The 26,634-nt window shown below is 42.3% G+C and overlaps 1 protein-coding gene across 2 annotated transcripts in view; it reads right to left on the reverse strand.

Annotated features, from left to right (window-relative positions):
• CSMD3 (CUB and Sushi multiple domains 3) overlaps positions 1–26,634 on the reverse strand; it is a 446,157-nt gene that overhangs the window by 16,100 nt on the left and 403,423 nt on the right. For both annotated transcript variants that reach the window (XM_078593568.1, XM_078593567.1), the window contains 10 exons: positions 19,623–19,805; positions 16,997–17,173; positions 11,997–12,176; positions 11,607–11,780; positions 9,405–9,578; positions 8,911–8,984; positions 7,502–7,613; positions 5,703–5,882; positions 1,152–1,217; positions 390–548 (listed from right to left, as the gene is read on the reverse strand). In XM_078593568.1, the coding sequence (XP_078449694.1) occupies positions 390–548; positions 1,152–1,217; positions 5,703–5,882; positions 7,502–7,613; positions 8,911–8,984; positions 9,405–9,578; positions 11,607–11,780; positions 11,997–12,176; positions 16,997–17,173; positions 19,623–19,805 (1,479 nt within the window). The remainder of the gene's footprint in view (positions 1–389; positions 549–1,151; positions 1,218–5,702; positions 5,883–7,501; positions 7,614–8,910; positions 8,985–9,404; positions 9,579–11,606; positions 11,781–11,996; positions 12,177–16,996; positions 17,174–19,622; positions 19,806–26,634) is intronic.

A 26,634-nucleotide genomic window follows, 5' to 3' on the forward strand; every position in this document is an offset into this window, starting at 1 on the left:
AAATTATGCTTAATTCTAAAATATTACATTTCAAATAACACACCTCGAATACAATGATGAAATTGCTGCGAGCATTTAGGAGTACATTTTAATCCATAATTATATGAATCAAGTTTGTTTTGTTTAACCAGGTGAGAACTGAAGAGACCAACATAATCTAATTTGCATGAAGCTTTATAAAATAATTAGGCAGTGGAAAGTGTCCATTAATCAGCAGTGAAACCAGAGTGGCTGGTGATAATGATGATGGGTCTATACTATTTACCATAAGTTTAACCCGTAGTAGCAATGACTATTTTCAGAGTAAGAAACACAGCCTTGATGTTGTGTTGCGGAAATTGAGACAAACCAATAAAGAGACGAAGGTGTGAGTGAGTTGTAAAGGTTACCTGTCAAAGCTAACTCCATGAGGTTAGCCATGAAACTGCAGTTCATTCGGCCGGTTGAAGCATTGAAACCCTTTATTATGAGCGTGGCTTGATGTTTGCGCCCTTGGTAGTCAAAAGAGCCTTTCCAAACATAGTTGAGCTCAAACACACTGTCTGGAACTGAAAAAAAATCCGATACAACACACGTGACTGCAAAGCAATAATCAGTCACATTTTGCTGCTAAATATGGCCAATTTAATGGAAAAATTAGTATGGTCGAATTCAAGTAAAATGTAGGTGTACTGTATTTGATTCTGTGACGAAATTTACTCTTTATGTATTACAGCCGGATTTCTGTAAACGAATATTAAGAAACGATGAAAGACCAAATAGTGTTCACATTTATCTTTTGTGATTACAATATCAGGCTTTGTAGTCCATGCTGTAATTAAAATGTACATATAATATATATCTGACTCTTCGCACTTGAGCCAATGATGAAAAGAGTTTTGGAAATGTATTTATTGCGGTTAAATATATATGCGAAATGACAGAATACATATTCAACGCTGCAACTCGCGCAAGTTATTACTTTCACTGCTCGGCAGCAGATTGCAAAATTAACAGTTGCTAACAATGCCTTGAAAATATTTGCAAACATTTCACATTGAATATCTGCCAAGTATGAGCAGCTGGATTTTTATAAGAACATGGCAAATGATGCAGTGAAATTCACTAATGACTAATGTCACAGTGACCAATAATATAAAGAAAGCACTTGCCAGTTGGTTTTGGGCTTAGAGATCCCATTGTGGGTATATTCCTTTTTTCATTCGGTTTTGGGCCAGCTGTTAAGGAAATACAATTATTAAGTGAGAGCAATTCCTACCTGCCCTCAATTCAGATACATAGTGCATAGGTATGTAAACTAATACTTTATTGATGCTTTTATTATTAATGGCAGGGTATTTAAAATTGCAATTATTTTTTTTAAATATTAAATGAATCGAAATTGAATGCAATTTAATGGTCAGTATGCTCATAATATACATGATTAAAGATTATAACATGCAATTGTGTATGATAGAGAAGACTTCAAGTCATGAAAACATTGTGCACGAAATATAAACATTAACAATAAAAACATATTTAAGTTGTAGCTAAACAATTTTAAATGTTTCATGACAGTTTACAAGTATGAATAGACCCGGATATTTAAGATGACATGCCGATAGATGTAACCATCTGAGATAGCTAAGCCAAAATCACACCCCTGAGATTGAATGTGACATGCCGATATATCAAGTAATATTAACTTGCGAACATGGAAGACATTCTAGGAATGAGAAGTGTTAAGAAAATATAAGTATTGAATACCCCACAAACACAATCTATACATGGGGCATCTCACTAATGGTAGGTGCACTTCACTTTTTTTTCTTGAGCTTTGGATTTTTTGCAAAATTTATTTTTATTTGTAAAAGATATAGGAGTATGCTCGTAGTTCAGATGAAATTTATATACATAGATTACATGAATATAAACACAAAATGTAAGTATTGCATCTTTCTAGATTTGAAGCTTTCGTGACTGCAATGATTCATATTCTCAGGTTTTTTCGGTAAAGTCACGTAGGTAAAAACATTAAAATTAATGAAAGTAAAATAAAACAAAACAAAATAAAATTCACGACGTTTCGGAGGCAACACAAGTCTCCGTCATCAGGTGGGACCGTCACAGCCGAATTAGCTGCATCAAGTGAAGCAATGATTCAAGATGTAATCCCTTATAAGCAAGTTGAAGGGAGGTGGAGGGGGGGGGAGAGCTTATCAGGCTGTGGTAGCCAATGAATGGAAACGTATCGGGAGGGAGGAGGAGCGGTGATCAAAGACTGCACGCAGTGCTCAACACAATGAATGGAGACGTGTCGGGACGGAGGGCGAGCGGCGATCAAAGACTGCACGCAGTGCTCAACACAATGAATGGAGACGCGCCGGGACGGAGGGCGAGCGGTGATCAAAGACATCACGTAGTGCTCAACACAATGAATGGAAACGTGGCGAGCGGTGATCAAAGAACAATGAAGAGATTACTGTTAAACACTGTGGATGTTAACACTCGGTGAAGTAAATTAAAATAGTGCCTGTCAGATAAGATGGTCCAAAAAGTGTAATTAAGTCTTTTTTGCGTGGTTAATAACATCTTTCCAGTGATTACTGAGTTTGTACCCATCATCACGGTTGAAATTATGTCTGTGTTTGTATATTTGTATGGCTTCGTGTACAAACCTTTGATGGTAGCCCGGAGGTTTGCAGAGAACCTTGGTCTCGGAAAAGACAATTTCATGAGAGCCCGCCGAGTTGTAGCAATGATCGGCAACGGCCGAAGAATCAGTTCTGCCGTGTTTCAGATCTGACTTGTGCTCGCGGACACGATCAGCAACATGACGTTTTGTTTCTCCAATGTAGCAATCACCACAAATGCAACTCAATTTGTAGACTCCAGGATACTGTAAGTCAGGAACGACATCCTTCACAGATGGAATCAGATCACGGATTTTATGCACTGTACTGAATCGGACTTGGATCTTATGTTTGTTTAGACTTTTGGAGATCTTTTTGGTCACGCCTGCTATGTATGGTAACGTGATAGTTTTGGTCGGAGTTTCATGTGGTTGTTTCTGTGTGGTGGGAGAGACAGCTTGGCGGATAGTGCGGTCAGAGTATCCGTTCATCCTGAACGGATACTCTGACCTGAGGATACTCTCATCCTGAGGGCCCGATGTACATCGGGCCCTCAGGATGAACGGATACTCTGACCGCACTATCCGCCAAGCTGTCTCTCCCACCACACAGAAACAACCACATGAAACAAATTGAGTTGCATTTGTGGTGATTGCTACATTGGAGAAACAAAACGTCATGTTGCTGATCGTGTCCGCGAGCACAAGTCAGATCTGAAACACGGCAGAACTGATTCTTCGGCCGTTGCCGATCATTGCTACAACTCGGCGGGCTCTCATGAAATTGTCTTTTCCGAGACCAAGGTTCTCTGCAAACCTCCGGGCTACCATCAAAGGTTTGTACACGAAGCCATACAAATATACAAACACAGACATAATTTCAACCGTGATGATGGGTACAAACTCAGTAATCACTGGAAAGATGTTATTAACCACGCAAAAAAGACTTAATTACACTTTTTGGACCATCTTATCTGACAGGCACTATTTTAATTTACTTCACCGAGTGTTAACATCCACAGTGTTTAACAGTAATCTCTTCATTGTTCTTTGATCACCGCTCGCCACGTTTCCATTCATTGTGTTGAGCACTACGTGATGTCTTTGATCACCGCTCGCCCTCCGTCCCGGCGCGTCTCCATTCATTGTGTTGAGCACTGCGTGCAGTCTTTGATCGCCGCTCGCCCTCCGTCCCGACACGTCTCCATTCATTGTGTTGAGCACTGCGTGCAGTCTTTGATCACCGCTCCTCCTCCCTCCCGATACGTTTCCATTCATTGGCTACCACAGCCTGATAAGCTCTCCCCCCCCCTCCACCTCCCTTCAACTTGCTTATAAGGGATTACATCTTGAATCATTGCTTCACTTGATGCAGCTAATTCGGCTGTGACGGTCCCACCTGATGACGGAGACTTGTGTTGCCTCCGAAACGTCGTGAATTTTATTTTGTTTTGTTTTATTTTACTTTCATTAATTTTAATGTTTTTACCTACGTGACTTTACCGAAAAAACCTGAGAATATATTGCATCTTTGTTGTGTTTTGCAGATTGTATATTGCGTATATGAGCAGTCATATTTTGAGTGTGCTTCGGCATAGTATTAATAATACAATACATTTATCACAATAAACCACTAATCTCCCAAAGATTATGAGATTAACAGTCTAGTCAGTTCATGCAGTGGCTACTCAGAGAAAATTGATAAGAGACAGCTTGCATTTAAAACTGTAAAATACAAGTACAAAAGCACACACAGATGCAAAACCAAACTCATTTAAGTATCAATCCATGTCACTCCCGCAGCTTATAAATTCCACACACATATTTGAGTAAAATACTTCGCAATAACTTAATGATAAGATGATACAGCGAATGTAAACATTGCGTGGGCACAAAACAGATGGATGTACACACTTGCACACACACTCGCTTTGTGAGCCATAATCCAGCATGTTTTCAAGGAAGGAAGAAAAAAGAGTTTTCACAGTAAGGCAATCTCATTGCTAACAGACTGCAATACGACACATCCGTATGATTGAAGAGAAAATGCCACTATTGTATATGCCACGAAACACATATCACAGCTGTCAAACACTGCCATTATGTAAGCCCTGGTCCGTTACACGCCATTACAGTGGTGGGTCTCACTCATGTTTATTCTCACTCTCCCAAGGCATTAAGTATCCAATATAAAAACATGTTTATCTCCATTTGTTAGTTGTAACAAAAATACTTAGGTATTTTTTTAAAATGTTACACGGTTATCTGCAGCAAATTATTGAACCCATGATTTGTACTTATCATGGCACTTTCATTTCAATGGCTTTGTGCACAACTTGCTCACATTATTGAGACTATGAAAACATGATGTACTGCACAAAATAATCCACCAAACATGGAGCACACTACATATCTAATTCACCTCAACTATATGCTTGGAATCACAATGAGAGACAGCAAGATGAACACATGGGTTCGCAAACATATGCAGGTTAAAGACAACATTCAACATCGTTCATAAAAATAACTGGACTTGGCCAGGACAAAGTCGCTAGAAGGGATGATGGCCAATAGACACGACTAGTCATAGAGTGACATCCAAGAAATGGAAAGCATTGAAGAGGATATCTGCCAAGATGGAGAGGGTGTCCACAAGAAAAAAAAATCATGCTGTGTGCAGATGCTCAGCGGCCTTAATCCAAAGGTAGATTGATCATGGAGGCTACTGTTGCCACTGATGATCACGATTAAATGCAGCTATTTGTAGGATATCGTTTTATAAGTAGGCAAAACGCAACCAGGCGCGGCCTTCTTAATCCTGCAGGATTTACCCGTTCCGGCAATAAAACAGGTGTTCAGATGTTCAAACACCAAATATAAACCTAATGCAAGGCATCAAGAATAAGTCACACATACTTGTGGCGAAACATGCGCACAAACATGCTCTGATAACACATTCACTGATTGGCCTACACCAGAAAAAACACCTGTTTTATTGGCAGAAATGGTAAAGCCTAATTCTACTTTTGTCTTAAAAAACGTCCTATAGCTTTGTGAGGGAGGCGTTTGCGCGGACGTGCTTGCGACTCACGATGGCAGATGGGAGTTTTTCCCGACCAGGTCCCGTCGGGACGGCAGCTGCGGTGCTCCGAGCCCCCTGCCAGGTAGAATCCCGGCTGGCAGCTGTACATGAGCGTGTAGCCCAGGCCGGGCAGCTCCACGGCCCCTACGTCTGCATTTTCTGGGGTCTCCTGCTGCTTGCAGCCGTGCGCTGGGCGCAGGCACACGCAGACACACACGACAGTATCTATCAGTACTCATCACACAAAGCCTAGGCAAACACCACTGGGTCACATTCTTCATGTTTATCAATATGTACCGATTAAGTGAAACATAATGGTGGGGGGGGGGGGGGAGATGGAATTAAGAGAATTTGCCTCAACAATGCTCACTGGATAGAACCCAGCCTCAGCAGCTCTTGACAGTAGACTTGAAGGAAAATTTTGTTATATGCTGATTAGCACCAAAAAAGGTCACCGAATTACATATATTGCAGGTACGTGCTGTTTTCTCAAAGCAAATAGAGGACATTACCCAAAATTATATTATATTACTGTACAAGATTTTCCCTGTCGTGGCTTCATGTCACATAAATACTAGTGTGCTGCACGCCAGCTACCTCTGCTGGATAGCAGTTATTTCAAAACAACATGTAGGGTGAGGATTATTATGTTGAAAATTTTATTCACAACGTGTGTACCTTATGATCATCAGGATGTGTTTGGAAATATTAAACCGTGCACCCTTGACAGATATCTGCAACTGGGCGATATCCCATTGCTGAGAAGTATAATGCAAAGGCAGTGTAGTTTTCAAATTTGGTCATAAACAGGCCATGTTTTCACGTCAAAGATCAAATAGACTTGTGCGATGTACATCATGAATAGTACGTGAACCAGACAACCTGGTGCCTGCTGTATGGAAACTGTGATAAAAAAACAATACCAGTATTAGAGTTATTAAACATAGCAATGGCACAAGTATGAAGAAACCCTAAAAATGAAAATCAAGACGTAAAAATAAAAACGTGATTGAATTTGGAGCGCTGTCAACGGTAATAGTGGGGCATTCGCCTCGACTGGGTATATATATCACACATTAGTTTATCATCGGGAGGCAGATTATGATTTCAGAGTACATTTTTCAGGTGAGGCCAAACACAGATGGCAAATGTTGGATGACTGATTATTTCACGTAGGTAATTTGGCTACGAATGAAGCAAGCTTAACACATCTAAGTGGTTTCCAATTTATTGCTTAGTTTGGTGACCAAATGTTCTGGTGTTGGAGGCATGGGCACAGAGATTCAAGGCCTGGAGGCGGATGGATTATTGCAGTAAAGCGAAGAGAGAATGATTTCCCTCCAAACCTTTCCCTTGATACAGTGTGTCAGCCATAAATATGTTCCTTAATATATTTTTTTGGCAACAAAATCATAAATCAATCAATACTGTATTAAAGGACACGCCAGAATTGTTCTCTCGTAAACAAATTCCAGGGGCAGAAGAAAAAATACAAAATACATTGTGGAATCAAAAAGAGGTTCCAGTATAAACTTTCCACTTGCCACGTCTACATTTAAAATGTATTGCTTTTAAGAAAATTGCTTTCAGAGATAAAATGTGACGAGAACATTCAATGTGGTGATTGCTTACACGTTTTCACAAAGTTAAATTATTGTTAAGATGCTGAAACTTAAATAGTTATAATTATTACGTGCGAATATTAATACATTCATTTATATTTATACCCTCCATTCATAATTCACGACATTTTGTTGAAAGAAACTTAGATATGATGGTGCTGATGAAGTTACACATGACATACGTACAAATGCATTCTGGCTGAGTTCCACTCCAAGTGAGATCAGAAAGGCAGATTCTTGTGGTAGACCCTTGGATGTGAAACCCTTTTTGGCATCTAAAGGAAACTGTGCTGTCAACCTAAACAGACACACACACAAGCAAGTAAAATCATATTTTGTCCTTAAGTAAAATGTTGGGGGGGGGGGGTTTAGTCAACATCAGTGATCAGATATCCCTATTTTCTTCACTACTGAAAGGTAACAATTGCCCTTGGCCAGATGCTGCTAACCTGCAGAAAACTCTGAGAACAAGACATGCACTGAACCACGTGTCTTTGCCAAAGCTTTTGTGTTCGTTCCAAGGGACATCATCTTAATGGTTTACTTTTGTAATGCAGGCTACACTATCTTCAGTATTAGAGAAAAACAAAATCGCTATATATCCTTATTAAATTGCCTTCTCAGTTGTCTGATGTGCTTTAAATTTCTACTGCTGCGACGTTCAGTATACGATCACATTATCAAATGTGATTTGTAACTTTTATCATTACCTGTGTATCGATAGCTCAATGTTAATGTGCCAATTTATTGAGGGACTGTTCATCTTGGTGTGGTCTGAGACTTTTGTGGTAGTTTTTGCTGCCTTTATTGATTAATTGGACTTATACAATTAATGTATGTATTATTATTTTTATATTTAGTGACTCGCTTACCATTTTCTCTGCTTTACACTCCGTTTTTTTAGTGTTTGCTATTTTAACTGGCTGACCCACCCAAACTGAATATCTGTGAAATAGAGCTTCATAGCTCACCAGATTCCTCCAAACTAAATAATGATTCTGATTTCACTCCCAGTACATGGAGTGGAACTTCAGACACCATGCTAAACCACAGGGGAAATAACCCAAAAAAAAAACAAAGCGATATACAGCACAAACGTGAAATCCTACGCAGTAGCATATTTTTATTTCGTTAACTGTTGTGATTTTATAATCATATTTTATTCTATGTATTTGTATACAGTATAATATTACCATTTACATTGTTTCATGTTGCTTAATTATCTATTGGAAGATATCCACACAGCACAGAATTAGTCAAAAAACCAACAATGGCCGATGGCATAATTGAATAAGGAGTTGAACCGTGAGGACAAGGGCCTAGATAGGGTAGCCAGCGTTCAATTGCTGAATTTGTTGAATAAAGAATGGACTTACATAGGTTCAGATGGTGACGTAAATAATACTACTACATCAAACAATTTAGTAGGGACAGCATTGTTGCATTAATGCATTATTAAACAGGAAGGAAGTGACAGTGAAATCTATTGGCCTCAATGGATTTGGAAATAATGACCCCATGCCCTTGAAGATTAAATATTTTAAGTCTGAATTTTGTGAGTATGAATATATATAGGGGAAGAGAAATAATCTTACTTGATATCCTTGAGTGATATTCTGCTCACCAAACTGAGGTGTTCCAGGGTTTAAACACGTTGTCTGCGACGGATCTGTAGCAGAATGGGAACAATTACAGATCATTTTGGATATAACACTTTCCATTAATCTACATTTTGAATGTTGTGGCGAGCCAATTCCACGTAACAAACTATATAAATGCACGTTATTAGTGGCTCACTTATTCAGCATCAAAGCACATTTCAGAACAATAGTAAGTAAACCCTATTCCGTGTGGATCAAATCCCACATCTAAAACTATGAGGATCCACTTTTAGAATGTTTTAAAAATAATTATTATCAAAATTCGTGTTTGTGAATCACAGCACCTTCGCGGTCACCGTGGGCCCTAAGAATGGCATGGATACAAATGTACTCGTGATTTGATTTGAATGTTCCCACACACCCAGGATAAAAAAAAAAAATCCTCTTTGTAAACATTTTACCCTTACACGCGGTCCGGAGGATCTTACCAATGCACCGTGGCTGTGTGCCACTCCAGGTCCTATCTGCACGGCATGCCCGCAAAGAAGAGCCAACAAGCACCAGGGGAGGGTTGCAGCTGAAGGAGACGTCTGCCTCGAAGATGAATCGCTTGCCTTCGCGCTTGCCCTCAGCCGGCGTGCCTGGGTCTCCGCAGAATACAGCTGCAGCAGTGGTGAGAGACAGTAATTAATTATGCGCACACATGCTTCATTATCCTCACCACTTTCACCGTCACTGAAAAGCATTTTTTTCCAAGTAAAACCCACACGTGAAATTGCTAATGTGTATTACGAAGGTTAACCATTATGATATGCAGCAATTTATTTAATAAAAAATGCATTTTGATAAAAAAAATATATAAGTTTGGCATTGAAATGGAACAATTATGTTAAATGTAATGTTTGTGTGTACCCTGGGAATGTATTATTTAAAACATTTATTTTGCCAATGTCAGACAATGTTTGTTTTGGTAGTTTGCTTGATTTGCTTTATTATTTTGAATATTAAAATAAAATACTTTTTGTCGATTTCAACTGCAATTTTGTTCTACATGTCATACAATTTTGTTGAGGTTATACATGACTAAATTGTAGCATAGCCCAAAGTGGGCAGGGATTAAGGCAGAGCCACTCAACGTTTCTGAAAACGTGGAGCCGCTTCCAACCACAGACGTGTGGCTGGTGGGCCATGGAGGGCCATTCCTCACGAATACATGTTTTGAGCTACCATTCCACACTTTAGTTTTACACATTTGTATGGAAACTTACTCCGGTCATCCTTGCAGCGGCTTTTAGCTAGCCATTGAACACACTGCATTGCGTGCTTTCAAATGTGCATATGTGGCTGTATAGAATGTTCTTCCTTACGATATTAGGAAGGCACTTGGGGCTATGCACTTTTAAATCTACGTTGAAAATTAATTTCTTTAGAACTGCTTTTTGTGGTTAGTTCCTTGTCCTTTCCTGCATCTCCGATTAGCAAGGTTGACTATGTATGGTGTGAAAGAAGTTAAACATCCATACAACTTAATGGAACTGTCTTAGATATTTTCCTTTCACCTAAAACGATAACATTAATGAATGTACAGCCCTTTGTCAATCCACTTCCTTTGATGTTTCAGTGTATGTGGCTGCAATTGGTTCATATATTGTGGGATGAACTTGGGGTCCTATATTCGATTAACGGCCATGTCACACATCATTGAGTCTCCTCTATGACAACTCAGCCTTAAATGGGTGTATTTTGGGGTGTGCACTGTAAAGGTAATGGTTGGTGGATTATCATTGGATAGGGTTGGTGGGTGGGGCATTAATGGGTCATCAGAAGTTGCATAAGCAAGTATCATTATTATTATTATTATCATTATTATTATTTAATGTTGAAATGATATTCATCTACCATATGCATTTACCATCATCTTGAACTCTCAAAATCATCATCTTATTTTAATTCATCCATCTACATCTCCACTATTACCATCATCTTCCTGTTTGTATGTTGAACTGCTTTCAGACCATACGTGGCCATCCATGCTAATTCAGCCATCATCATTGTTACCGGTTTGAAGTAACACTAAGCCATCTTTGGCTTACCCGCTACATTCTGGACTAAGGTGGTGCAACTGTCAATAAGCATGTGTATGTGTTTGTGTGTAAGATGGACCAGAGCCTAATTGTTTGGTTTGATCCATTTGGTTGAGTATAATAACACGAGTTTGCTCGACTTTTATTTTTCTTGGCACTCCCCTGGCTGCTGATTTTTTGCGGAATGGGATCCCACCCATTCCACTTTGGGAATTGGGCCCAAGACTGGCATGTGAATTATCATTATTATTATCATCATCATCAATGTTGCAGAATTTCCACATAAAGCCAGAATTCCACACATATTAAGAATCTAATTCTAAACGAATCAGTCCACTTAAAAAATGGGCTCCATTGTGGTAATGGGGACACCATGACATTGTCAGTAATAATCACGTGAAAATGTACATGCAAATCAGGCCCGACAGATTTTGTATCTATAATTCTCATGGATAAGTTGCACAGGTTGGCTACGAACAGTGCGAAAGAAGTCCAACATACATACATAGCATGCATATATTTACGAGGGTCTACATGCATGCAAGTGTGTGCGAGTATGATATTCTGAATTTTTGTTTTCAAATTTAAAGTGCAGCTTTTTTTTACGCAGGCACTGTGGGACGTCGCCCCTCCATGTGCCGTTGCCCTCGCAGGTGAGCGTGGCAGGGAAGGAGAGCTCGTAGCCCGAGGAGCAGCTGTAGCTCACGCTGGCTCCCCACGAGAAGTCTGAGCCCAACAGCCGCCCGTTCAGCACCCTCGGCGGCTGCCTGCACGTGATCACTGCAAATACGAAGTCCACAGAGATGTAAAGAAAAAGGCACGCGGTGAGATATCGCCTCAATAATGGGTGGAGTGAAGTACATACATTTATTTATTATAGAATCGTCCTTTAACGACAGTGAAACTGACGATTTTTCAGAATGAGTGTACACTTCATGCTATCATTCCTTATCACTTGGCAAGCACATCCAATCATTTTAACCCAATGATCCTTACCTCTGCAGAGAGGCAGGGATCCACTCCATGCCCCATCTTTCCCACACACCCGAGTGGATGAGTGGTGTGGGTCGATCCTGTAGCCTGGGTTGCAGTGGTACGTGACATTGTGGCCAAATGTGAAGTCACTTCCAATGCGCACACCATTGGCCACAGAGCCGGGTTCACCACAGTTGAATACTGTAAACAACAAAAAGTATATATATAGTCTTTAAAATATCATGCATAGTGTACTAGTGACAAACTCGTTGAGGCAGGAACGACTTCTCAGGTGTTAATTTTCCCTGTATGGACATTTATATTTTTAAATCCTTTATATTAAGTTCACTTGCTTGCTTGCTTGCGCGCTTACGACCGTGCAAATCTTTCAGTCGTTTTTTAACCCACTTCCCGTGATCCAATCGAGCTGACATTTTGCACAATTTATTTTCGTGAAATTTTTTTCCCAAAATTTTCCACTTTTTAGGGAAAAAAAAAAATTCAGATTTCATTTAAAATACCAATGTGATAAAAATGAAACTCTTACTCAAGAAAAACAGAAATGAATAATAAAATAAAACCGATGCCACGCATATAAAGGATTTTTAGTGAAAAACTTAGTTTTTACGGGTTAATTTGTTTTAATTAAAGATACATTTAAATGTTGGTTGTTACATCACCGCACACCACCAGCATGTAATACAGGTGCATTTCCCTCTGTGATGTCAGCCTTCTCAGGGCCCACCGTGTTACGTAAACGAAGTCTACAACGAAATTCATAACGAATAATATTGCTAAGGAAACCGTATGTCGCCAGTCGATCTCTGGGTTACAGCTGAAAGAACAAGCCTGGCAACAAAGGTCATTCTCAGGGCCAGACGAGCCGTTCCATCGGCCCCTCGGTTCGTCTATGCCAGCTAAATGTTGAGGACCTACCCCGAGCTGAGACAGATGTCCTCGCAAAGATCCTTCAGCAAGAAAACATTGACATCCTTACTATCCAAGATACACATGTGAAGGAAAGCAGCTCTCTACGACTGAACATTCCAGGGTACATCCTTGCTGCTTCCAAGGGCCACACAAAACACGGTCTGGCTACTTACATCAAAGCCAGAGCAGAAGTTATTGAGACAGACAACGACTTCACAATTGGGAGAATAATCGCCGGTCTCGTCGTATGTGTAGTATAGTAAACTACGGCGGGAGACCACTTGACGGGCAGCACACTTTATTAACACTTGTCTTGCCACAATAACACGTGTGGTCACTACAGCTCACGCTACACGTTCCACCCAACACGTGTGGTTACTACAGCTCACGCTACACGTTCCACCCGACACGTGTGGTTACTACAGCTCACGCTACTCATTCCACCCGGCTACACACACACAGGCATTCCAGCCCCGTAGCATCCGGGGGAACCTCCAGACCCACCCCAGCTTGGGTACGGGTCACGACCACTGGGTCCCGCGGCCCGGCCCTCACACGGACGTCCGGCCCCGGGTCCCAAGGTCCCGCCTCTGAGCCACACAGGGTCCCGGTCCTTACAAGGACAGCGGGACTAGGTGTCTCAGGGCCCTATCTCTTCCTCCTCCGTCTTCCGTCTTCACTGGTCACCAACTCTCCGAGCGCCCGCGTGCACCGCCTTTTATAGCCCTCCGCTCCCGAGGAGACGGAGCCTATGCGGACCGCGATGTGAGCACCCACCCTAGTCGACCAATCACCACGCGCTGCCACACGATCCCTTCTTGCAGCTTGTGTCAGCGCACACAACCAATCACCACGCGCTGCCACACGATCCATCACTGTCAGCGCGCGTCACCAACACACAGCCAATCACCATCACATAACCCATGACCCCGCGCTGACCTACGATCCCTCACTGTCAGCGCGCGTCACCAACACACAGCCAATCACCACGCGCTGCCCCACGATCCCTACTGCCAGCGCGTATCACCCCTACATATGCAATGTCTACAAACCGCCAACAACAACCTGGCACCTAGCACCATTGCCAACGGTGCAACATCCCGCGATCTACATAGGCGACTTCAATAGCTACCCAATTAACGACCTTCCTGGCAAACACATCCTTGATTGGGCATCTGCACAAGAGCTCTTCTTCGTTTTTTATGCCAAGCTACAAGGCACATTCCACTCTATATGGTGGAATAGAGGATACAACCCAGACCTGTGCTCTGTAACTACAATTAACAATGGCTAGCATTTGCCCACCACGTGCAAAGTCCTGCCTCGCTTCCCGCACAGCCAGCATAAGCCCGTGGTCATCCAAATTGGCCACGAAATCCCAGTAATCACCAACACAATCACGACCCCGATGGAACTTCAGATGGGCAAATTGGCCTGGCTTTATGGTGGCAGTGGAAAAGGACATTCGCCACATCTCCATGAACCCTGAAAAGTTTGAGCAGTTCATCATGCTCGTGAAGAAAGCCACCAGGGATGCGATCCCACGGGACTATGAACATCAAAGCATCAGCCACCCAGAAATCACCACAGCCCTTCTGCAGTCGCTAGATTCTGCCAGACAAGCAACGTGTGCAGCATTGATGGCATCTTTTGACGTCACACACTCCAGCATGATAGACTCTTCAACAGTCTCAAAAACTCACTTCTGTCTACAGCTGTACTTCCAGAAGAAATATATGGCGCACCGGCAGTACCAAGGCAGGTAAAGCCACAGGAATAGATTTGGATTTACTCGGAATTCCTAAAATACCTTGGCAGCAAAGGAAGAACCTGGCTGGCAAAACTTAAAATAAAAATCATTGCCACCAGAAAGCTACCAAGACTTTGGAGAAAAGCAAAAGTCTTTGCTCTCCTCAAGCCAGGAGAACCTTCTGATGACCCGCACAGCTACAGGCTAATCTCTCTTCTTTGTACAGCCTACAAGCTACTGGAGTGATTACTGTTAGCTCTACTCTCTCCTCTCTTGGAAGCCACCATACCACCTGAGCAGGCAGGTTTTCAGCTACAACGAAGCTGTTGTAACCAGGTCATTGCCTTATACATCACACATTAAAGCCGGCTTACAGCATAAACAGAAAACAGTGGCTGCTTTCATAGACTTGTCCTCTGCATACGACACGGTCTAGCGCCAAGGACTCCTCTTTAAACTTGCCAAACACCATCAAGTGCAAAAAACGGTTTGCCTCATCGGCAGTATGCAAAGCGACCGACAATTTCGCGTCCATCTCGGAAACCAGATCAGCTGCCCATGAACTCTACAAAATGGTCTACCGCAGGGGTCGGTATTAGCACCAGCCCTGTTTAATCTGTACACCAGCGACATGCCGGCCATATTAAGTCGCAAGTTCATTTGCGCAGACGATCTAGCGCTGGTCACCCAAAGCGACGACACTCAGCGCAGCTCAAGATATCTTGAACACCGACCGAAAGAAATTGGAAGATTATTTCTACTCCTGGCGACTTAAGCCAAATCCAACCAAGACGGTGTCCTCAGCATTCCGTCTCAACAACGCGGAGGCAAAACGTACACTGAAGGTCGAGTTTTGTGGTAAAACCGTCACCAACGACCCACTCCCGAAATACCTTGGAGTGATGCTCGATCAAAGTCTCACTTTCAGGCAACACATTGAGAAATTGAGCAACAAGATAAAACCCGCACGAACATTATCCATGAACTGGCGGGAACTAGTTGGGCCTGTGATGCGCAAACACTACGGACTGCCACACTCGCCCTCGTGTATTCGACGGGAGAGTATTGCTCACCTGTGTGGTGACGCAGCACTCACACTCGAATTACCGACACACAACTGAACATTGAAGTGCATGCCATCTCAGGTATGCTGAAGTCGACGCCGACTCAGTGGCTTCCAGTGCTCAGCCATATCGCTCCGCCGCAAATCCGTCGTGAAACAGTGGCCATCCGGGAGTACCAAAAAATGATTGTTAACCCACGCCTTCCGATACATCCGGACATAAACCCAGTGCCACCTGTTCGCCTAATATCACGCTACCCCTTCTGGATCACAGCAGCCTCACTCCAGGCCACAAATACAAATGAAGGTGAGAGGTGGAAGCCAGTATGGACTACGACCGACGTCAAAAATAAACATCTCATACAGGACCCTACCGTCGAACCTCCCGGTTTCAAACCTTCCATGTCACCAGTGGTCGACCCATCAACCGAATCGGGACCGGGCGTGGTCGACGCGGCCACCTGATGCACAAATGGCGCATCAAAGATTCGGCGGCTTACGCTTGGGGCCATCAATCCCAAACAATTGACCACATTGTAAACAGCTGCTGTCTTCACTCCTTTATAGGAGGAATGGACGAGATTCCACTGTGTCTGAACAGACAATTGAGTGGATAACAAATCCAAAATTACATATTTAATCTTCTATTAATCCATACGAAATAAGATTTCCCTCTTATATAGCGAAATTGGGACTTCATATCTCTTGGGGAAATTGGAAGCCTGAGCAGAATGCGACATTATCAAGGAGTGGTTCTTACATTATCTACGCATGGGCTGTAAACACCAATCTTTATAAGCCATTTGGAAAACTTCCCCTCAATTCTTACAACTTAATTAATTACTTAATTACACACTGTCGAATAAAACTAGCAATCAAGCACATGGAACATTAACAAGCAAATGCTTATCAAAATTAAAACTGAACATCAGAGGCATGCTGGATTCCAAATAGTATTCACATCATCGTAAAAACAGGCAAATTTATACTACTTTGGTTGTGAAAATGTACTTCATATGAGTTACAGCTAAGCCAGTCATACTAATGTAATTGATCAAATTGCTATTTTTACAAGTAAACTGTATATCATGCACTATACATCTACTGGTTTGCTTGATGGCATTTGAACATGAACTTGCATTTGTAAAAAAAAAAGTGGCAAAAATGCCAGATTTGCAAAATACTTACCCAGCACTCGGTTATGCACTTACATGACTTGCAAACGTCTTTAAACACGTGGAACGGGAGATTGGCATCGTGTTATTTTAGGCAGCCCACCTGTGCAGTTTGGCAGAACGCCGGTCCAAGTGGCATTGGCGCTGCAGAGGCGGGTGGAGAGGCCCGACATCTGGTAGCCGTCCCAGCAGGCATACGTCACGGAGCTGGAGAACACCACTCCATCGCTGTGCAGGATGGAGCCTCCGGCCGGCATGCCCGGGTTCCCGCACCACACCGCTGGGCACACACGCACATCCCACGCTCGGGTGTCCAGGTTGGAGTTGTGCGCTTTTACAATATAAATTGAAAACGAATTTCTTGAGAAATATTTTTTGCTTGTTGGATCTCCCCCCCCACACACACGGTTGGCTACCTATGGTGTGAATGAAGCTGCTGCTGGGGCGAGCGATGCGAGGTGAAGCTGGTGGAAGGGCCTCACCAAGCATTGTCAACTGCCTGCCCGAGTGGGTTCCCCCATGGACTGCGTCTATTTTCACAAGTCGGCGTGGTGCATGCCCTATTCCAATATGGTTCCTCCCCTTCAGTTCACAATAAGTGAGGTGAAGGTGCAGCCCTCAAGTTTCTTAGTCATGCCACTGCTGGCAGAAAGGTCTCCTGCATCGTACGCTTTCGGATGTGCTTCTGCGGCCATCTGGAATACTCGTCCTTCCGATATTAGGAAGCCACAAGAGCTATGCACTTTAAAATGTAGATTGACATTTCATTTTTTTAGAACTGCTTGTTGTGTTCCGTTGTCCTCCGATTAGCACGGTTGGCTAGCTACGGTGCGAAAGAAATTCAACATGCATACATATACAGTATAGGCTGCTGCTGGGGCAAGCGCTGCGAGGTGAAGGTGTGGCACGGCGATAGCTTTGCTCACGCCACTGCTGGTGGAAGGGCCTTACCAAGCCTTGTGTCAAATTTAACTTGTAGGCTTTCGTGACCAATATAACGATTCACAATAGATGTTTTTTATTCGGGTCATATCGTGTAAATAAAAGGTGTCATAGACCCTCCTCCACCCGACACATCCAATTCATGAAGTTGTCACATGAATAAACGTGACGATTTATTCCTGTGTTGGAGAGAGTCCCCAAGGGTAATGCAAAAGTGGGTACTCCCACATATTCCAAGCTGTCTGAGCAGCGTCGATGAGGAGGCCAACTGCCCTTTGGATGGGTTCTCTAGTGCTCCTTCTAGTGCAGCCTTGGCCAAATGACATCTCCTGAGCCGCATGCGGCTCCTTAATCCACTACATGCAGCTCTATGGAAGGAGCATAACATAAAACGTGCAATCACAGTAGTAAATAATAATTAATGTCTCCCATGCTGTGCCAACAACTGTCGATATATATACACACTTATATATACACTTGGCTCTTTTCAGAAGTCATGGGTACTTTTTGGCTCTTGGTCTGTGCTAGTGGAAGCCCTTCTGCCAGGAGTGGTAGGAGCAAGGAATTCCAGGGCTGCAATTTTTACCTTCAGTGACACGAGCAAACCTTTACAGGGTATTCTAGAGCTTCCTCTCGTGGAGGCCCGTCTGGCAGTCGTGATACAAGCAAGCAATTGTAGGATTGCCCCTTCGCATATCTTTACAATAACCACAAAAACAACGACTGCCACTCGCCAAGCATGGTGAACAAAATTAAATCGTTGTAAGAGGGATTCAATTGAAATAAAGAATGCAGAGTATGCACATCTCACGCAATTGGTGAAGGTGAACAAGGATCCAAATAATTAACTCATGAGGAAAACGAGAGCAGGAAGGAGTGCTTTTCTAAAATAGAATGTAATAACGACAAGCAACACGGCGATGTGCCTACAGAAGAATGTCTTCAATCACTGAATATTACATGCCGTGCTATATGGATCAGAAAAATGGATGATGTCAAACGGCACAGAACAAAAGGTTACATTTATGCAAAGAAACACGGAGAGATGCATCCTGAGAGACAGAAAGATAAACAAATCCATCAGAGAACAGACACAAATGATGTATACGTGTGTACGTATTATTTACGTATTATTTTGCACTGCATGTAGCTAACCGTGCAAATCAGAGGTATGCGGGAAGGACAACAGATGAAACACAAAAATACTGTTTTAAAGAAATGCGTTTTAAATCTGAAAGCGAACAACGCAGTGACCCTCTTTGTTTGATGGCTAGTCAAAAGCCACTGCGATATATCGTGTTAAATGTCAAGATGAATAAGTGGGCTTGGGAAAGACACATCATGAGAAGGAATACTAGCAGGCAATCAAGACTGGTGAAGGAACGGAAGTCGAAGGAGGAAAAACGTCCACATGAAAGACTGCTCTTGAGATGGAACAATGGAATCAGATCATGCAGAGGAGCAAGACAGATCGTGCCATTACAAAAACTGTAAGGGATGGTGATAACTGGGGGAGGCCTTCACCCAACAGTAGTAGATGAAGAGAAAAAAATCATATTTAAATACAATAATGGGCTAATATTGAAAACAACTAAACAATCAACCACTCTTCAGAAGACTGATTAAACTGATCATAACATGAGATGTAAGCACATTACAAAACACAGTCACACTTTGTGTTGTGTCCTTGAAGCAAATTCAATCCTCTGCCGGATACGATGTATGTCTGTGATCCCATGCTACGCTATGCATTGGAGGCTTCGGCTGTCATTGCTTAAAGTAAGTACCGTGGCAATCAGGCTGGGTGCCGGACCAGACGCCCCCAGGGTTACAGACGCGCTCCCTTGATCCCCGCAGGACGTATCCCTCGGCGCAGTAGAAGCGGATGGTGCTGCGGACACGTACGTCATCCGCGGAGCGGAAACCGTGCACCGGGATCCCGGGATCACCACAAAATCCATAATAATCCCCTGCAAAACAGAATTGGCAGATGTCACAGTGCATCCGTGGTCAGAGGCATCACTAGCTTTGTGAAATTGGGGCAAGATTAAGCCCATATAGCGTATGTATTTCACACCTACTGGCCCACAATAAGTAAACGACTCATCCGTATCAACCTGGAATTGTGGCAGGATGGAGGGAGGAATTGCTGAAGAGATTCAGCATTAAGCAGAATTCAATTCCTCCCCCTCCTAAGCCTCGACGAGATGCCACTGATTCATAAGCACGTACCATCTACTCTTTTTAAAATTTCATTTTTTTATCATTTGTATGGACTAAAATTGTCTAAAGTCGCATAATTTACTTTGGGTCTGAAGTTTGCACAAAAATTGTCATGTTCCTGTTAAAGGCTAAGGCGAGGACTGTGACAGTGGGAGTAAAATATTATTGACCCCACTTGAGAGGTAGCATGTTACGCCAAACCACTTTTGTACGTTGCAGCTTGGTGATGCCAAATGCGAGGCAGGGGTCGAGAGGGTGACTTAATAGCCTGTCCCTCTGGCCTGCCACACAATGTCACATAGTGACATGTGCATAGTTAACCTATGAACACATTTTCTATTGATAGATTTTTTTTAAAGTCCACTGACTGGCAATGACAATACAGATTATGTTCCTAATTGACCCAACTCAAAAGGGCGTATACGAAAAACGAAATCTCATAAACCTGCAACCCACTGCTTGTCACCATATGATACAATACAATGTTTCACCTCTGAGCTATGCCCCAATGTGCTCAAATGATTTCAAACTGCGCCGTGACCACACAAGGCAAATCAGTTAAAATTAAGCTGATGTGCAGTATAACATGGTCTCCATGTTGAAGGTTTAACATCTAAAAATAGTTTTTAAGTATAACATTTTTCTTTACAAAATCATCTTCTACACACAGCTTTACTTCTTTGTCCAAAGCAGAGTTATGATCACCAAAATAATTATCATAATCTATTATATTTATTTATCTCGGCTTACCATGTACATATTATATTGTAATCTGAATTAATGGTCAACTAGCTTGAGTTTTGATATCCTTATCTTGTATCCACAATGGATCCCTTGAGATAAGTCACAGGAACCTTGAGGAATAAATATGTTACTTATCAATCTGTGTGCACATATGAGATCCCATTGTTTCGTGAGTTCACTGCATTCTATTTTCATGGCCAAATTTTGTGACACTTTAAATTACTGATATTACCAGATTGTCTCTTCCTAATTACAATGCCAGAGCAAATCGCCACTGTGCTCAGATGTATAGCGTTATCACTGACAAAAACTGTAAGAAATTGCCAAGATGACGAATGAGGAGAAATATAATTTAAATGAATCACAACCATAATGATGATTTACTCAACTATTTACAAGGGCATTTATTTATTAATGAAAATATTTAAGAAAAATGTCATAATTTAGCCCAATGATATTTTTTCAAGGACAAAACGTCAATATATTTCAATCACCAAGGAAGGATATATATACAGTTGGAGAATTATACCAGAAAAATACATGCACTCCAATTGTTGTCGTGTGTGGCGATCTCCCCATCACTCAATATTTTAAACCATCAAAATATACAAAAAATAATACCATCTGCTATCATATTTCCATGTTATTTGGACGCATTGGCAGTACACTGGTGCAGCATATCACACCAGTCCTCATAAAGGGCAACTCCGTCCGTGCAGACGCAGTTGCCATCAATATAACTGCAGATTCTCCATCAGAAGTTGCCTTAGTTACAGCAGCTGCTTTCCCATTCGAAAGTGTGACATGAGTCATACTTTTTTTATGCCACCGTCCACCAATAAACGATTCTGGAAATGAATCGAGGAATCGTTCGACCAAGTTTTAGGGCACGAGTCAAATCTGCCTTTGGAACATGCAGCCAATCGTCATCGGTGTGAAGCTTTGTGTTCAGCTGCTCATAACGTTCGTCTTCTGACTGCTTCGACATCACGATAATTCATTTTTATGCACCCTGCAAGATTTTCTGACCGGGGTTGCGAATCGCGGGAAAATAAATATTGCGATTTTTTAAAATATATATACCACACACCGGTGTACTGCCAATATGTTCATTTTAAGGAAACACAAGTCAATTCAATATTCACAATTAATTAAAAATTTAAAGAATGCATTCTACTTCTACCCAAAATGTATTCCAATTGGTGCCAGCGGCATCATGTCATGAGATAGCGTCTATTTGAAACTTTTAAAGAGCAGAGTCTCAACCCCTTTGCAAGAATGGTCCATGGAAGGTGATATCTACTTTACTTCTGAAATTCTGTCAAGTGACCTCTTATCCACACTTGTCATGCTGCACTTTCCCATTATCCCTGCTATACAGATATTCATCGCATGGCAGTCAAACATTTTTTTTTGCATCCTCAAGTGCTACAATTTTTGCCAGTGTGTCATTGGTGATCTGGGCTCAGAGTAATGCTTGAAAATGTGTGGTGGCTACCTGGATTCGAACTCAGGATGATGAAAATGTTATCTAATCCCCTTCGGCAGGTGAATCGGGGTCAGAGGACTGAGCTTACATATATATGGGTGCCGCGGTTGCAAGATATTAACTACCGCGCCTGTTATACAGGAGGTTGTTGGTTTGATCCCGACCCTAACGCCTGTGTATTTGGAGTTTGCATGTTCTCCCCGTGGTCTCGGATATTTTTCTCCGGGTCTTCTGGTTTTTCCTTCCACATTTATAAACATGTAGTGGGGATGGGTGTAGCGAGGTGAAATTTCCCCCCGCCTCACATCTCTACCCCCCCCCTATCTCTGCCCCACCCCCTATCTCTCCCCCTGTCTCTGTCCCATTCCTCCCCTCCATTGTCTGATGGGTGTAGCGAGGTGTATTTCTCCTACCCTCCCATCTCTACACCCCCCCCTATCTCTGCCCTACCCCCTCTCTCTCTCCCTGTCTCTGTCCCATTCCTCCCCCCCATTGTCTGATGGATGTAGAGAGGTGCAATTCCCCCCCTCCCAACTCTCTGGAACCCTTGTAAGCAGCTACATTTGGAGGCTTGCCCCCACTTTTCTTTAATTACTTTCAACGTATTATTATTATTGTTTTTTATTAAAAATGTATCTTATTTTTCATTTTCATTTTTTTTTCTATTTACATGACTTTACCAAAAGAACCAAGAATATAAATATAAACATGTGTATAAGGGTATTTGGCTGCTATACATTTGTCCACATGATACGCCACTTACTTGAGCTATCATTTGTGGCCAGGTCACTTTTAAAAAAGAGTGATGAAGCTCAGTGGGCCTAACCTGGTAAAATAAAGATAGTAAATCATAAAAAAGACAAAGATCCCCAACGAGAGCCTTTAACAGACCGTTGGGGCAAGTGCTGCTAGCGAGCACCGATGAAGGCTGGCACAGCACACGAGGGGGTGGATGTCCAGCACCACGCCCGGCCGCATGTCTACCCACTGCTGATGTTTAGACACAGTACCAGGTACTCATTTTCATGTTAAGTCAATTTAGACTAGGGGAGCCCCAGAACAGGTTTAAATCGAACTCAGTCACCACTACATACCTGCTCCACAAATATATAAATATACGCACAGCATACGCTGAATGCAAATTAATCCTATGCGATATCATTACAAACACACGAATCACAATACTTTGCAATGTTGCAGCTTTTTAAGCACCTTATACTGTATACCTTGGTAAGAAAAAATGGGTTTGTGACATACATAATTTAATAGCAAAATTCTGCATTCACCACCGCATCATTTAGCTAGGACATCAGCAGTTGATAAAACATTCAACAACCACTCTGATCACCGAGGATAATTGGACAAAATTGTTCTGCATTTGCAAAAGCCGTACTGCATCGCTCATCGTACTGCTCCTGTCTCGTTTCCTGATTTTTGTCCTCCTTGGCATTTATTCATGGACCGCACCCACACTTGGATGCGATTTGGATCGTGTTATATTGGGATTTGCTAATATGCATGCTTGTGCACTTTACTATGCAAATGAGATTGGCGGTGCAGTTGTTAAAATATACTCCACTATCGCCTGCATTTTATTACTGGGAATGGACAACACAAATGGTAGGTTGTGCTTGAACATGTCATGGACTCTCTTTAGGTCGATTTAGACAAAAATGAGTATCGAGTACAATGTGTGAACATCAGTTTACATGCTTGCCTATGGCAATAGGTTCAGGATATAAATGACAATGGCGAGGTCTGATTGCCAAGAGAGAGTTCGTGTAGTTTTGCTATTTCTCCGTTGAAGGAGCGCAGGCTATAATGCTTTACTATAGGGTCCATAGTTTGGGTTGCATGACCACAGTTGCACTATGGACGTCCACATTTTTTCACACTGTTCGCCAGCATTTTTCCCGATCGGAGTGAGATTCGAGGATGGTCACAGTAGCGACATCCCAGAAGGGGGATCAGAACTCTAGTTGATGGTGAGGTGTGCTGTTGAGATCTTGGTTAGCAAGAAAAAGAGTAAACTCCCTTGAAGTTTGCACATCTCTGTAGATATTTGGTGGTAGAATGTTCGCCAGAACGGTGAGCCAGGAGGTTGGTGTTGGTTTCAGCATCCCAGTTATGATGCACATTGTGTTATTTAATAGTGCATCTAACAGTTTTGTGTACAAAAAAAGAATATTTTACCAGGTCAGGCCCTCTAAGTTATATAGCTCTTTTTCAGAAGCGACTTGGCCACAAATTATATCTCAACAAAGTGGCTTATTGTGTGGACATTTATAGCAGCCAAATACTTTAAATGCATGTTGATTTTAAATGTGGAAGAAAAATATGGAGGACCCGGAGAAAAAAGAATCACGCGACCACAGGGAGAACATTCAAACTCAAAATATACAGGTGTCAGGATCGAACCCACGACCTCCTGTATACCAGGTGAGGCAGTTAAATGCTCGCCACCGGGGCGCCCCAAACAAGCTCCCAGACCTGTTCCCACGCACATCCTTAATTCCTGATTTTGATCCTTGTCCGCCTCAAATCATTTCCATAGATACATTCATGCCGTAGGTGTGTACCCGCATGTCTCCTCACCGTCACAACTCACACGTGAACTGTATGCACAGCTATCTCTATTTTTCATCACCTAAACCTTTTCACACCACCCCACTCTGCCTTCCACCTGTAGTGTATGTCGACTGAGGAGCACACACACCTTTGTAGGAGGCAACGCGTTTATTAAACAATTCACTGTACACCGGGTTCTGTTGCTAAGTGTGGCTAATTCTAGATTTGAAGCTTTCGTGACTGCAAGGATTCATACTCTTAGGTTGTTTCGGTCAAGTCACGTAGGTAAAAAAAAAGTAATAACATATAAATAAGAATATTTTTCATTTATTATTATTTTATTTTTAAAAAGTAATAGAAATAAAATAATAATACAATTATTATTTTTTTACGTGACTTTACCGAAAAAACCTAAAAGTGTGGCTGACTTGTTCTAGGCTGCTCACTACATGCGTGTTTTTTAACTCTCTTGATCCCCGAACGCGCTCCCCCTTTATCCCTTCGCCGCCGCCCCTTGCTGAATCAGGAACGGCGCCCACGCTTGCGGCCACGTTTCCTTAACTCCTCCAATCGAGGCCCACTTTCGGCCACGTGCCCTTAGCTTGTCCAATTGGGGCACCCGGCGCTCCTCCAGCACTGTGGCTGGCGCGACCCACAGAGACATCTGTGTCTCGACACTTACAGTAGTAGCTGTATTCACAATACTACACACCCATCGATCCACTTCATTGCTATTACTCATGTCTAGTGGAAATGGAAAATAAACCTTTCCTTTTTACAGCATGTTCTCCCGCAACTCCAGCAACCCACTTCTGATTCCAGGTTACAGGAAAGTATAGCCAAGTATTTACCATCCAGCTACAATGTCTTTACAACAGCACATTCTGGGGTGTTTTTCTGTATAGGAAACTACCTGTAAATAAATCTTTACTTAAAGCTTTCGTGACTGCAGGAATTCATATTATTTGGGTAAAGCTACGTAGATATAAAACATAATCAAAATAATAACAATATCACGACGTTTTGATCGCAACACAAGCAATCGTCTTCAGGTGAAATAAGTATAACCCGTAAAAACAAAGTTTTTCACTATAAATCCTTTATATGCGTGGCAGCGAACTTAATATAAAGGATTTAAAAATATATTCGCCGGTGGAGGACGCGGGGATCGATCCCGCGACCTTTGGCATGGGAAGCGAGGGCGCTACCAACTGCGCTACTCCGCCACGGCCTGTGGAGGGGTTACGCTCTGGGCTCTTACACTGTGACGTTCAGCCAAAGCCATGAATGAGTTCTATTTGAATATATGTAAAATAAAAAAATTTTGCCTAAAAAGTGTAAAATTTTGGGAATTTTTTTTCACGAACATTAATTGTCTCGCACAACGAGTCTGTGTGGAAAATGTCAGCTCGATTGGATCACGGGCAGTGGGTTAAAAAACGACCGAAAGATTTGCACGGTCGTAAGCACGCAAGCAAGCAAGCACGCAAGCAAGCGAACTTAATATAAAGTATTTAAAAAAGAGAGGTAAATCTGCCGAGGCAGGCTGTTTATACAGATTTAGAGATGGGTGGGGCAGCTAATGTTAATGTAGGAGAGGTCGCCGTAACCTGCAGTAGGTCTACACCAATCAAAGAGCTGTTTACAAATGGTTTAGAGATGGGCGGGGCAGCTAATGCCAATGTGGGAGAGGTACTACGGAGCTGTGGGGGCTGGTCACTGTATTTTGAGAGATTAGCATGTCAATGTGAGAAATTTGAAGCTCGGCGAGAGCT

Source organism: Lampetra planeri, chromosome 4 (genome assembly GCF_965212315.1).
Source record: "Lampetra planeri chromosome 4, kcLamPlan1.2.h2, whole genome shotgun sequence".
In the NCBI taxonomy this organism is placed as follows: Eukaryota; Metazoa; Chordata; class Hyperoartia; order Petromyzontiformes; family Petromyzontidae; genus Lampetra; species Lampetra planeri.